The sequence below is a fragment of the Scomber japonicus genome, chromosome 3, assembly GCF_027409825.1.
Source record: "Scomber japonicus isolate fScoJap1 chromosome 3, fScoJap1.pri, whole genome shotgun sequence".
In the NCBI taxonomy this organism is placed as follows: Eukaryota; Metazoa; Chordata; class Actinopteri; order Scombriformes; family Scombridae; genus Scomber; species Scomber japonicus.
In genome coordinates, this window is record NC_070580.1 from 25,684,826 (window position 1) to 25,700,514 (window position 15,689).

The 15,689-nt window shown below is 39.0% G+C and overlaps 1 protein-coding gene across 1 annotated transcript in view; it reads left to right on the plus strand.

Annotated features, from left to right (window-relative positions):
- The window catches only part of LOC128354970 (cadherin-22), an 84,524-nt gene that overhangs the window by 29,168 nt on the left and 39,667 nt on the right, over positions 1 to 15,689 (plus strand). Inside the window, exons 3-6 of the mRNA XM_053315094.1 lie at positions 5,102 to 5,221; positions 10,198 to 10,365; positions 12,274 to 12,455; positions 13,302 to 13,558. Of these exons, the coding sequence (XP_053171069.1) occupies positions 5,102 to 5,221; positions 10,198 to 10,365; positions 12,274 to 12,455; positions 13,302 to 13,558 (727 nt within the window). The remainder of the gene's footprint in view (positions 1 to 5,101; positions 5,222 to 10,197; positions 10,366 to 12,273; positions 12,456 to 13,301; positions 13,559 to 15,689) is intronic.

Consider the following 15,689-nt stretch of genomic DNA (forward strand, 5'->3'; position numbering starts at 1 on the left):
CAGTGCTTGACATAATTGATTTTGGCTGATCTGTGTGTGGTCATGTGTATGAATCAGTGTGTATGTTGGTGAGGGCGGAACCAAGACCCCAGTGAAAAAGAGCAAGATAATGTGTGATTCAGTGTGTGAAGAGCCACTGAAGATGTGTATGACAACAGCAGCACAATTTAGATTTGCACTTGTGAAATTGGTTAAGCTTCTCACTTTTTCATTGTTGCACATTTGCAATCTTGTAAAGATGCATGGACACTGTACAGTTTAGCGTAAATTAAAGATTACTCTGCAAGGATTAAATAGACAGTTCCTAACCCCAAAGATACAGGGGTGGGAGGGGGGGATTCAAATTAAATGATTCATCCATAAATACAGTTTGATATGCTTGTAGGATTTTTAACAAAGTTTGAGCCATTTTATGTAGCTCTACTGCTACGGGATGCACAAGAAGGTTTTTATACCTCAGTGTTTGTTCTTCCAGACCACGAGTTGATAGCTTTTTGTCATAGTTTCTATAAAGACAACTGTGGAAAAATAATGAGAGGAAGACACTGGTCCACAATGTTGTCTACAAAACAAATAATAATCCAAACTATTAAAAAACACAAGTTCAAAGTCTAACCAGGATTAGATTTACAACCTCTTTCAGGAGCGATGAAAAATATCCCTAAATCCTTGTAGAGATCGCGAAGAGGATCAATGTAAGCAGGCCATTGACTTTTATGACATGGCAGATTTTTCTTCCCTTTTTACTTCATTCCCTCTCCCCTTCCTTTCTCCCCCTCATTCCATCCCCATGCCTCTCTCTCCTGGGGCATTTATGTTGATGAGAGGGGAATGAATCACAGTGGAAGAAGTGAAGAAATAACTTTTCATGTGAAAACACCTCAGCTTTTATGGCTTTACTAAATGATCCATAATGCGGGCGGGGAGCACTCAGTCCTGCAGATTAAGGCGGGTCGGAGTGGGAAAGAGGCTCAGTGCTGCAACCGTTAGACCCCTCCACTGAAGCTTGCACCAGTACGGCACCAGCTGAGATAGGCACAAATCTCTTTTACGAGGCTGCCTCTTAAATAGCTGTCAGTCTAGTGTCTCACACGTGGCGCACTCCTCCAGCTCCCCTCACAGTAATTGAACCATCTCTCCCAGAGTGCTGAAATGGTGTGGGAAGCCATTTCGACAGCCTGTGTTGATGCCATTAAACCAAACTCATGCATAAATCCAACTATATAGCCATCGTCACCCGCCCTCCACCGTATCCTCCACGCCCAAAAATCAACCCTCCTTCTTACTCCATTTCACCAGAGATGGCCCCAAGGTTAGTTTTCATCGGAATGTTATTTACATTATCCTTCAAAGGATATTGTGCACTGCTTAAGCATAATTTACAACACAGACTATATCACTATGGAGTTATTTTTGATTGACTGTTGTTCTTCAGACCATGAAAATGTTACAGCAAATTCAAAGGTACGATGGAGACCATCAGAGAGACCAGAGAGACACAGACTAATAAACAGAAATGTTTTTTTTTCCCTCATTGCCACTAGTGTCTTATTTACTTTATGAAATTAGTCTTAATCTTGCCAACTCATTGAGATTTTAAGTGCCATAAAGCAAATAACAATAGAATAATATAAATACTAACTGGTAAACAGGAGTGGAAAATATAGTGTAATAAACAGCTGCCATTCAACCCCAATTATGTCCCAGGCATTTTGCTCCGCTAGAGGATTAAATGAATAACAAAGGCATATCCTCATAATAGTTGCATGGCAATGAGATGTTGTTGCCCTGTCGAGTACTCTATGATGAGGCAAGTCACAGCCAAATATGGACGCTCTCATGAATACTGTCATGGTTTTAGCAAGACCTTGAGTCACAATATGTTTATTTCATCAACTCCAACTTAACTTTTACACTGATTAACTGCATCACACAAATAATAAACAGAAAATCAGTTGTTTTACTTTTGAATATTTGCATTTGAAAATGAGCCTGATTTTGTCTTATCTCTTTTACTATTGTGTTGACGGCAAGACCCTTATTGTAAATATCTGCAGGCTGCACTGAAGGTGTGAGGGAGTGAGATGACTAAATGTGTCTTTGTCAAGTAAGAGTCACAACTTGGCTCAGACTTCTGTCAAAATTATTGAGGTTAACATGTTAAAAACTTGATTAGATGTGACACCGAGCTGAAAAGTATTGTCTCTCTCGTCTCTTCTGGTTGAAAGTTGCACTTTTGACTTTTGATGAGTTGTGCAGAGTCAGAAATGTGTTACCTCTATTGGACCTGTAAGAACATCCAAAGTGATGTCAAGGTGTACTTTAGTAAACAGATACTCTACACCAATGCAGCCAGGTAAGATAACCAAGTGCTGTGGATATCAGCAAAAAAATCATTTCAGTTGGTATTAAATTACTGCTGTTTTTTGTTTTGAAAGAAAAAAAAAAGCAATAACTACACACAAGGTATAATTGACTGTGCATGAATACGTGAAGATTATGATGTGGAAAGTTTTGTTGTATAACCAAACTAAACGAACTCAGCCCAAACAAATGTGCCCGAGAGGGAAAAGAAAGAGAGACAAACCTTTGTATACTGGTAATTAAAATTATTATTGCTACAGTGCTTGCTGTCTCATCTGAGAGTAATTTGGGATTGAGCTTTTAGTTGGTGAGAGAAAAAACAACTCTTTAGATAATGAATATCAGGAGCTTCTCCCCATTAGACATGTGTCTATTTCTGCTATATGCATTACTTTCAAATCTAAGAAAGTCAATATTTTTTATTGAATTCCCACAAGTCCATCAGCAGTAGAATCTCCTTAAGTGAGACACCGGCCATGCCAACGGATACTGTAAGTAATGACTTCTCCTACTAAAAACACTGATGCAAGCCAGTGCTTTAATAAGAACCCAAGCGCCAAACTCACTGCCATACTTCTCTTTTTTTAATATAAACACAATAAAGTAGCATTAGCATTTATATAGTTCTTCCAAGCCATCTAACATTGCTGCCTGCCAGTACCCAGAAACAGCTGAGCGTCAAACTGATTGTTACCTGGGGAAAATTAAGATAAGGGAATAATCCCATGGGGAAAAAATGGCTTTGTTGGACCCACAGCAGGGCCAACCAGGTAGAAAGAATTAGCATACCCCTGCCCGTTGCCAGTAATGAAAATGCCTAGCCTCTGTATAGCCTTATGTTTTCAATATGATAACAAATGATATCACACTCATCCTCCAACTGGGATGCAACATATCTTGATCTTCTAAGGATCACACCGGTGTGTATTTTGCATATTTGGATGAGGTAATGAAGCTATGATACGACTCACAATATGAATTAAAAGCTTATTCCAACCTCGTTAATATGCAGTGCTTTGTATCCACTGGGAGCTGCAATATATCAGGATTTAACTGATAACCACACAAGGTTGTTGACAGCACCTGAATTCGTGATGCTTTGGTGTTGCACATGAAAACACTGATCCATCCAGCCATCCAACCATTTCTGTGTGTCCTCGTGTATCCCTTTTCACACCAGTTATTTCTTAGGATAATTTAGCTTTGAGCTAATTTGTCACATTGTCATTGTAGGTCAGAATAGCAGCGAAATAGCACAGCCTCATTGTTTTCACTAGTTGCATAGACCAGGTAGCGTGCTGCATCATAGACTAGCTATATGTTAGCAGGCAGATCATCCTGCTCATATCTACTGTACCTGCAGGCACAACGAAAAGAAGTGCTATAGGTGACAGCAGCAGGATAGTGATCTGAGCTGTCTGATTTAATGGCCGGGTGACTTAATGATAATCCACTGGCCTCTCCCTCCCTCTTTTCCCCCTTAGGAGCTCAGCAGGATGACAGGAAACAAACAGTGCTCTGACACTTCCCGCTAATTAGCATCATTAGCATACGGCCATTATGTGGCTGGACAGTAGCATGACAGGGCTCTGAGAAAGGCTACAGCAGTGACCTTTGGTGGACAACACCAGCTGTCATTAATTACCCATAGCATTGGCCAGAGGGATGGAGACAAAGACTGACTCCTTGTCCTTGAGGAACGTCTCCTTTTTAATCTTCTTTTTTTTTTACATAAGTGTAATTATTTAAGGAAGAAAAAATGTGCTCACACGCTAAAAGGCAAGTACGCTGTTGTTTCTTAACCTAAAAATGAAGATCATTTAAGTTTTGTAGACTTTAGGCTGAGCTTTTACTAAAAGGTGTGACTAAATGGGGCGATGCGCCTGCGTATCTGCTGCCAGAGGCTTGTGTATATGCTCACTGTTGACAAATAATACACTAAACTGAATGGGAAATAATGACTTAACCACTGTTACTCCACAAATCCTGATTTTAAGGCTTCATGTGAAAATGACTTTATTCTCCGCCTAAGTGCCAGTAATCATAAGTAATTCTTTGTTGTAGATTTCTTGAGCTTCTAACAGTCTTTGAAGATATAATGTTGACGTTATGACTTTGTGTTCCCTTTCATCTGCGAGCACAACTTCTGTGCCGATGAGAGGCAAAACAACTCCGAGCATCGGAGGAGTGAAAACATAATTTGAAACATCAAAAAATTTGTTTGGAAAATGATGTGCATAGAGATGAAATAGTTACCTGGTGCAGTTTTACCCAAATGCATTAACCTCCTTCTCCCAAGTATAATCACAGACAAGTATGCATGAATGCACAAACAGGTCTGCGTACACACTCATACACAAACACACAAACATTGCTGTTACTATACTTGCGAGTCCTCTTTGTAGACATAATGCAATCTCAAGCTTTCAACCTTTACCTTGAATATCACAACATGGAAATTCTTACTGCCTAACCTAAACTAAACTTTCACTTGACACCACAATGTAGCCTTCAAATAGTCATTTGCAGAAGTGAGCACTGTATCCTTACTGTCAGGTCTGGGAACTCAACAAAAGTACCAGAATTTAGACACAAACAATCCCCACATCCCCACAGCTGCCTGTCCTTACAGTATGCAGTGTACACTAAGACTACATCAAGCTAGAGTTTCTCGAGTGGCCTGGCTCAGAAGTTTACATCCTCTTTTTTGACATGATGTTGTGTCTCTTCTCAACAGGAACGTCCGTTATGAAGGTTACTGCATCTGATGCTGACGACCCTACATACGGTAGCAGTGCCAGAGTGGTGTACAGCGTTCTGGAAGGAGAAAAGTTTTTCACCGTAGACAAAAACACAGGTAAGAGTTATAAAGACTGCATTTTCATCACCACTTGCTCATGTTATTTATTTTTCTTAGAAAATATTCTTGTCCTTCTTATTTTTCTACATTGAGCAATCTGGAGCCCAGAGACCATAATTCCCAGATCAATCAAAATTAGAAGCCAAAAACATAAAAATCAATTGGCCACAAATAAGCAACTTTATAAACTTTCAGCCAGTAATTCATTGCTTCCTTCACGCATATACTCTGAATACCACATGGCAAAGATTGAACATAGTATTTAGTGCCATCACTGAAGAACCTCCAAGAACAGTGCATAGTTAAAGCAGTGGTCATTACTGTGAAGCCTAAAATATTTAATTGGTAAATGTGATGATGCTCAAGGGATGGAGATGGTGTTTGTCAGTTTGTGTGCCAGTCCATGGTGGGCCAGTGAAATATCTCCATACCTCTGGATTGCAGTGAATATTGGTGCAGACGTGGTACAGCAGATCTAAGGTCTGACATCACAGAGCTGAGTCTGACAAGCTAAGTGCTAAAATAGCCACAGTGCATAGAATAAAGCCTTTTCATACTGCAGGTGACAACGTGGCCTTTCCGTTGCCAGCTCCTTCAGACCTTTTTTTTTCTTTCTTTTTTTGTTCTACTTATTTTAAGACTCTAAGGGCCTGATTAACTAAGATCCCAAATACTGGGTACTCAACTGCGTGCACAGTGCAATAGATTGCACGATTCGTTTGCGTCTACTAAGAATAACTGTGTAAATGAAAGCAGGTGCAACAGGGTGGAGACAGCAGTATTTAAATGAGGGTTTTGCGTGTCTGAATGGAGAGTTTGGACAAGCAGAAAGCAGCAAGCGCAAAATGAAATGTGATCAGGTTCTAGTGGAAAAGGTTAACAAATATACTGAGTTAGAACAAAAACAAATATTACCAGAAAAACCCACATATGGGAGATTATTTGTGACAAAGTCAATGCTGTTAGTAAAACCAAAAATATTCCACTCCAAAAATATTAACACAGGTGGAAAAACTCCGTCCTGTGCGTATTCTGTCATTGTGTCTCCTCCCCTCCACAGTGACAAAAGTCATCTGTGCGCAGTGCTCAGCCGGTTAATACCTGCCCTTTAAAAGGTATTATTTATAGACGCAGTTAACGTCAGAAATATTACCTTCAGGTTTGGTAAATCACAATGTGTGTGCTAAATAACATATTTGCATTTTCTGGCTCCACCAGATCTGGATTCAGCGTTTGAAGAATCACCCTCAGCTATATATTTCAATATTCCCTATTTCCTTACTGAAGCAATATGGCCTGACCCAGTCTTTCTGGAGTAGCTTAACACTGGTGTTTGCCCCCCAAGGGAGAAGTACAAAAGTTTTAATTATATCTTTTTTGGTCTCCACCACTTTGACTTGGCCAGCCTGGGTGCCTGGATGATAAATGGCTTTGCCTATGTTGGACAAACCAGGAGACTGGAGGGTTTATTCCAGCTTCTGTCTTATGACCCTCATTCCATACACCTCCTTTCCCCATTTTGTAGGCGGATAGGGCAGCCTAATAGGTGCGAGTAAGGAAGGTCAAAATGAAGAGGAGACAGAACAGCTGTGAAATCTGCCTCATTAATATCACTCTCCCTCACCCTGACAAAAAACGTAACAGCAAGTCACTGTGTTTTTTTCTGTCACTTTGGCCGTGCTGTAATTGTCTGTAGGTGTTTGTGAGTATCTGAGTCAAAGGGGTGAATCTACTCTAAGACTGAAGCATAGTACTATATGTAAATAAGGGTGTTTTTTTTAATTTGAAAGAAGAATGAATTTACATATAAAACTCCTAAAATAATCCATCTGAAATGCAACAGCCATGCACTGTTTACTATTTAGTATATAACTCTTACTGATTATTCTATTATCTACTGCTGTTATATTTGTATTTAGCAAGAGACACCTATACATCCTTCATCCATGAATAAAGTATGATGATGTAAATGAAAGAACAAAAGGCCCAGACCTTTACTGGACCTACAAGAAGTACCTGAGGTTTTAGAAAAGAGATTTGAAAAAATGGATTTAAAAACTGTTTAAATCCATGCCCATGATTGTCCACACAGATTACATGCCCACCACTGTTCTTCATTGAATGGACCTCCTTGCAAGGACTGCGGTGACCACATCCACCCACTAAATGAAACTGTATCTTGATTTAATGGCAGATTTAACAATAGTGAAATCAGTTAAATTGATTTAGCTTTGCGTTTTTGGAGTTTTACAGCTTTTATGTGCAATTTAGCATTTATTGTTCTTTCACCTGAAAAGCAACATTGAGGTGAGCAGTGAAGCAGCAATATGCTGTTAAAACTAGATGAAATTGAATTTACTGGGTGGATGTGGTCACCACAGTCCATGCAAGGCAGGTCCATTCACTCAAGAGCAGCTTGTAATCCATGCGTACTGCTTGTGAATGTAAGAGCACCATTTACAAATCTGTCTGCACAGATTTAAACATTGAGTCTCTTTTCAACCATGTGACCCCAGGGGGGCTCCGTAAATGACTAGTCAATGAAAATAATAATAATAATGATCAAGAAAATTATCAACACAATAATTGATAATGGAAATGATCATCAGTTGCACAACTCAAGACAGACACTTAAACAAGTACAAAAGGCATACTGAGACTTTTAGGGCTGGCAGCATTACCTTATTTTAATTTGTATAGTAGCCCAAAGGACCAAAATGTCGGCAGGTGTTTTTGAAGGTACAAATCAGATTTACATTTTCATTGCCTAGTGAGATGAAAACAGAAATGCAATTTATGTGAGTAGAAAAAAAAAAAGATTGAAAATCGTCTTTCATTTTGAAATGAATAGTATGCATAACCGTACTGAGGTATTATTTCACAGTTGGTGTACACAGCCATACTACCCAGGTAAATTGGTTAATGGTAAGGGTACGTGGTATGCATTTGAATGTGGACCACACAGACTCAACTGACTTCATTAATGGATACAGACTACGTGTAGACTCATCTACATAGTCTCCTCTATGACGTTTGGGGCTGTAGTGTTGTATACTAGTTGCGGAATGGGGCTTTACTTTTGACAGCCCTAATTTAGATGCATCCCCTCTAGCCGTTGGTGGATGAAAGAGGAGCATGTCATCTGCTTCCCTCTTTAACTCCAGTACTGCATGTACTGTATTTTGGCTACACATAGAAGGTGGCCCTGGGCTAAATGTGACTGGAATCAGTGAGTTGTGTACCCAACACAACGCAAACCTTTGGGAGTGAGACAGCACACCAAACCCAGGAAATGCATCAATAGATTCTGATGTGGAAAATCCCAAGGGGTAAAGTAGAATTATATTACCACTGCAGAATAAACCAGCCAGCTACTGATGCTGCTGCTGCTGCTGTTGCTGCTGCTGCCACTGCTGCTGCTGGGCCAACAAGGATAATGTCTCTTTTATATGAAGAAAGACCAAGTACTAGTTTGGGTGAGCAAGAGAGAGAGAGTCAGATATAGAAAGAGAAAACTCAGAATTGGCTGTTTGAGCAACCACACATAACCTTTATGTAAAATGCATGTAAACAAACAGAACAATATGTCATATAATCTCACACTGACAAAATAAAAACATCAATTGAATGAATTTAAGTGTAGTCATGGTTACATTACAAACATGAATAAATTGTGTGTGAACAATGACAAACTTATAAAGCTATCCGTAATAATTATATAACAAAGAGTTTGACATGCTAATGTATTAATCCTGTTCAAATATTCTTTAGATGCCTGACACTTTCTGATAGATAATGCTGCAAGTAGCACTGTACTTTTCTGATTAGGTGACTTTCTCACAGCCCAAAAACACAATTTGCTTTCAGGTATTCAGACTGTGTACAGTTCCAACAACCTTTACCAATATGATAAAGCAGCCCATATGTAGCCTGAGATGCGAAACTTGGGGCAAATCAATGTGTAGAGCATACAGCATACCATTCAAACCTGCTGCATAAGCTTATTGCTTTTAGTGTTTTCTTTTTTTGATTGTAGTGCAATTTTTACCAGTTTATATCCTTTCTCATCTGGGCTGTGGTATTTAGACAATAAAAGGAGAGAGATTCAGAGAGATTTTAGTAAGAAAATCAACCTGAAACAATAAAAAACAAGGTCCCATCCATCCCATCCCTCATGGAAATTATACCCTAGAGTACAGAAATCACATTTGACATACATTTTTGCAGCCGGTCTGCAATTAACCATCGTAAACCTGACTGATGTTGTCACAAAAGTTTACCAAAAGGACCAAATTGGTTTATCAGACCTTTGTGATATCCATTAATAGATAGATTATTAAACCTCAGTAGAGAGGGGAACTAGATCTTTGTATGTAAATTGGAAAACTGGCGTGGCTGAACTCAGTCAAGGGAATATTTTTAACTGATCATTGACTTTGTTCAGATGTAACAGACTGTGTGCTCTGGAGTATATGAAGGCATCGCACGCATTTGTTTTACCTCTCTCTGCGTGCTTCCTAACTCTCTCAATCTACCATGTATCTCTTCTCTACGTCCCTCGCTTGCTCTTTGGAAATCCACTTCTCAGATTCGAGTGCGGTCTCACTCACCATGGAAGAGTTGTAATGCTGTTCAGGGTGGCTGAGGCATGCCTTCATTCTGCCCCTATATATTATTCATTTTAATACAGCTGAGCCATAAAATGGTGTATGTGCAGAGGCGCAAATATGACACAATCTCCTCCATCCAGCCTGTCTGAGTAGGTGAAATGGAATGCGCTGCACTTGTGCCTCCATAATACAGTGCTTAGCAGAAGTTGATATTCAAACTGAGAGGGGAAATATAGCTGGTTATAAGTGCTAACCACTAATGCAACCTTTCCTTTGGCCTCATTTACTACTGCTACTCTCTCTCTCACTCTGTTTGTCTCTATCTCTCTCCTTTCAATCTTTCCTCCATCCTTCAATCATTAGGAATCATCATGACAGCAGTGGCAGATTTGGACCGTGAGACACAGGATCGTTATGAGTTGGTCGTCAAGGCAACAGACATGGCAGGACAAATGGGTGGTCTCTCCGGCTCCACGACGGTGACCATAGTGATCACAGACGTTAATGACAACCCACCACGCTTCCCGCAGAGTGAGTGTCTCCCGCACATTCTCTTACTTTAGACAAAGAAAGAGGTGGTGAGGTATAGGAGGAGAGTGAAGAAACAGGCACAGAGAACAGAGTTGGAAATAACAGAGACTGTGAAAGAAATAAGTGAAAATTAAGTGAGGGAGGAAAAATAAAGAGGAATGTGAAAGTCAAGATGTAGAAACAGTGGAAAAGATCACCAGCAGGCTGCTGACACCAATAAGGAATGGAGGCATCAGCAACTATATTGAATGGCCTGTGTGTAGTCTGAGAAAATGACCTAACTTAAATATATGAGGCCAGTCAAACCTGCAGCCCATAACAAAGTACTCTATCAATTGTGGAAAATTGATGTGTTCCACTGCAGGTTTGATCATTCTTCTTAAGCCAAGCTCAACAGAGGACTGAATCAATACAGTTGATAGTACCCTCATTGTAATGTTATGGATTTGGATTTATGAATGTGAGAGGTTTTTCTTTTTTTTTTTTTTTTTTTTTTTTTTTGGGGGGGGGGGGGGGTAAATGGCCTTCAGATTGCTTTCAACACACACATGTGCAACAGTTAAGTCACCCAGCTAAAAATGCAATCTACATTACACCCACCACACAAACACATTTAATTCATCTGAGAGATGAACAGCTGCAGAGTCTGGTTGATTTTATGATATTCTGTTTTACATTAACTGTGAGTGTACTTAAGGTTTGTCACCTTTTTCAAGTCAATTTGCACCTACTTCCCAATCAATGACACATTAGCATGATAGTGCTACTCTGAATACTAATCTGGTTTGTAAATAAAATTGTGTTTCCATTCTTGCATCGATTCCACCAACTCCTTGTTTTGCCCTCTTTTTGGAGTTAAACCTTGACACTATTACTTTTGCTACAGCTGAAGGAACAGCATCTGACAGTATGGTTGATTGTATTTGATATGTCTCCACGCACCTTTTCTTATTTCTGTATAAATCCTTTTTTCATCTCAGAAAATCATATTTACCCAGTCAGAGGGATAAACCCTGCGGGATTATAGTATCTCCACTGTATGGTATGGGGAACAGATAGAGTTCAGAATGCATCTTTATAAATAAGATGCAAAGGAAGATGACATACTGTATATGTTAAGCACTTTGATGTTTTCACATAATTTCCCCCAAGGGATCAATAAGGTTTTATCCCCTTACTTTTATGTTTTATCTTGTTCATAATAAACACGGGCAGATCTTGTAAATTATCCTCTGTCATTTAGAGTATATCTTTAGATTAAGAATTGGCAAAATGTGTCTGCACAAGTGAAATGTATCATATACTTGTAAATGTACCCCACTTTAGGTTTGACTTTATTATATCATCACAGTTAAAATACAATTAAATATTGTTTTCTATCAGGTATACAGTATAATATAAATTAAATGTGGATTGCTATCCCAACAGCAATTGTTGTGTATGGGGGAAAGGATATGCCATTCTGTACACTCTGCTTTATGTGAATGCAATGATCAAAGTCACTGCTTGAAATCTTTTACTTATCATGTTCTTTCAGTATCCTTCATTTTCCCATTACCCATCTCTTCCCATTTACCTTCTTTATCTTTGTTACTCTCATTCCCTTCCACGTCCCACTTTTGTGTTTGTGGTCTCTATCCATCTCTCCTACCAATATCCTCACTTCCCACCCTCCTTTTCCCACCTACAGCCATCCATCTATCTTTCCTCATCCTTCCTGTACTGGTGTTCTTCCTCTTCGTCTCCACTTTACCTTTGCCTCTCATCCCTCTTCTTTTATGGTGTTCTCTATACCTACACCTACACTGTTTTTGGTCACTTTATTCCTCTGTTGCTTTTTCTAAACTTAACACACTTTTTTATCTGTCTATAACTTGTCCATCTATGGCCACCTACTCCATACACCAGAGATGTACCAGTTTTCAGTGTCAGAGGGGGCGGCTGTCGGGACACCGGTTGGAAGTGTCATTGCCACAGATGAAGACATGGGGGAGAACACAGATATGAGCTACCTGATCAAAGAGGGAGGGGACCTCTTCAAGGTCACTACAGATGCAAATACACAAGAAGCTGTTGTCTCCATCAAAAAGGTAAGGTTAATTTCATGGAATGCTACGCTACTATTCATGTTGTCTGTTAGGTCAATCATAATTTTTACTAGATAGGTGAGTCATACAAATACACTCAGCTTTAACTTTAAAAACCTCAAATTAAATAGTCTCACTTTTCATTATAAACACAGTGTTTGGTGACTCAGAATCTCTGTTCTCCACAGCACAAAAAAAAAATCACAAACACAGTATTGCATGCAACTATTGGAATTATCGATGCTAGACATCAACGAGTGATCTCTGTTGGTTAGCATTTGACTATAACTATTTGGGGTTTTGTTGGCTAGGTAATATAATTTATTATTAATTTTCTCCTGCAGATAGTCTTTCTCCTCAATGGGCTAACCAGCTCTTATGCCCTGTGCAGACCCTCAGGCACACTGAAGAGAAATAAAAAAAGAGATGATTGGTCTTTGATGATCATTAGTTGTTCACTAGGGTTTGACAGGTGCTGTCAGTGCTGTATCTCTTCAAATGTTGATCTGTTTTTAGTTGTTTTGTTTTTTGTTTTTTTTGTACTGTACTCACAAAAAAGGGAGAAAGGAATAAAAATGCAGAATTCTAGCATTTGCATCTTTTCATTGAAATACAAACTGTTTATCCTAAGTGGCAAATTGTTGTTTTAAAGAGGCCCTCATGGCTGGATGAACCATGGTACACTCAATCAGCAGTAGTGCTTTGGTTCAATGAACGGTCAATGCCATAATTATTCTATCTACCAGTAATGATGACCAAGTAGTTAGCTGGTGATGTTGATGCAGGTCAATGCTCATACATCAGTTATGTTGCAAAACATTTTCTTTTAAATTCCTATTTGTCTTTCAGCCGCTGGACTTTGAGAGCAAGCGCACACACAATGTGGTGGTAGAGGCTGTTAACAAGCATGTAGACCCTCGCTTCGTGGACCTGGGCTCCTTCCGTGACCAGACCATTGTCCGAGTCAGCGTGTCGGACATTGATGAGCCACCACTCTTTCAACCAGTTGAAGGCACTATAATGGAAGTACAGGAGGATGCCAAAGTAGGAGCACTGGTTGGCATTGTCACTGCCAGGGATCCAGATGTGAAGAACAAACCTGTCAGGTATGACAAGAACCAACTTCACTGAAAGTAAAAAATGTAGTGCATCATTAAAGAATGGCAGAATATTCATCAGATTTACTACATGCTCTCTTATTAAGGTTAGAAAAAAGGTTACGACTGGATTTCACCTCAATGAGTAAACTGATGAAGTTGGCAAAGCTCCCCAGATGTGATTACTTTGGAAATGCGTAAAAAAAATGACTCCACATGGACAACAATGGACTTTATAGATTACAATACTTGATCCACATTGGAATACAAAGCACTTACTTACTGTAATGTGATGGTTAGAGCAGATTGGCTCTATAAATGAGAGAGAAAGAAAGATGACCAAATGTCATGATGTTGTACTGTTTGCATGTGTGGTACTTATATTATATATATTTGGCAGTTCCTACAGAATAAGCAACAACTGCCTTCTAAACAAGTCAGTAGCTTAATAAAATATTGTCTGTAATAAGCATGTAAACCAAACTGATTAAATATAGCCCTATTGCTAAATACAAACAAGAATATCATGAAACATTCTCTATGACAAAAACATCATAGCTTGGAAAGGGCACTACAGCATTGCAATATGTATAGCATGCACATACTTCATCCTGAACTTGTACTATGACATATAGTCCCATATTGCAGGAGCCATGAGTGGATACATTGGTACCAAATGGGCATAACAGCAAAATCTTTATTTTTTTATTTTATTTTTTTTTCACAATATATCATGATGCTGGAATGAAAGCCAAAGAAAAGCATGAATAGTATGACTTGTACAATGGATGACACTGTATGTACATCTATTTTTTTCTCTCAGATCATGGTGTGTGATAAAACAATATCATGTGGTAATCTTCTGTACCAAAGTCTGTAGTTTATATGTCCTCAGAAGAGCAATTGCAGTGTGAGAGGGGAATATAGATAAGGGCTAAGACAGTCTCACTGACAGAGTATACACCGACACACGCAGAGCCTGTGCAAATTACCTCGATTAAAAATGCATGAGGCTCAGAGTTCCAGGTGTAATAAAGTACAACACAATGGCAGCACTGTCGTTCACCAGTGTCTTGGCAGCCCAGAGCTGAAAGTGTGTGTGTGATACGTGTGCTAGCATATATGAGTGTGTGTGTATTTAGGTGTGTGCATGTGTTTGAGTAAGTGAATGGGTGAGTAAGAGGAAAGGAGGGAGATGCTGTTGGCCAGAAGCCACCTACTGGGCTAAGTTAGTGATCTCATGGCCTCTGGCATGAGGCAACATACTCTATTTAAACTCTGCATAATCATGCACTGTGGGTGATGAGGTTTAAGTAATGTTTGCAGCAGTAAAAATGAGCTGCAAATGAAACTACTCTTCATATTACAAAAAAAACAAAAAACAAAAAAAAAATAACATAGAAGGATTGAGCCAGGTAAATCAGCTGGCAGACAACTTAGATACACTTGTCAAAAGATGCTGTTGGATTCACAACAAGCATGAAAAATAGATTATTGTTATTTTTAAGCATATAAATACTACTTTGTGAACTGTGGATGTGTTCTGAAGAGTAAGAGACTCAATGTTTATGTGCAAAAAGTACTGTTAAGGGACTAAAAATATGGTGATAATATCCCCCCACTCCTGCTCCACTCTCCTGTAAAAAACTGACATTTACTTGGAACCAACGATTCTTTTGTTTCATAGCGGTAGGAGTGTGGGGAGACAAAGATAGACAAAAACAATTCGTTTTGAGTCTGTCATCTGAATACAGTTTTTTAAGAAAAAAAGACAATACAATAAAAAATTGTGCAGCACAATCTGAAATTTAGCAAAGGGGAGAGGAATCCAATTTTATTTGGTTTGTATTTCAGACAGATGTCAATGCCAAATATAAATGAAAGCCAGACAAATCAAATTAGTGTTGTAAATGGGATCCGTGTCAATATTAAATGTAAAAGGGCTGTTCACATGAATGCATATACTGTGCATACAACAATGGTGTTCTTGTAAATGCATTTTGATCTCAATTCAAACCAAGGTAATGTCCATATCTAGTTAGCCAATGACTAATAAACTAAATAAATATTGGTCTTCCTGTAGTTAATAGTAGTGTAATTTATTGACATTCAGTGACATGAAATAAATGCACATGCTGAA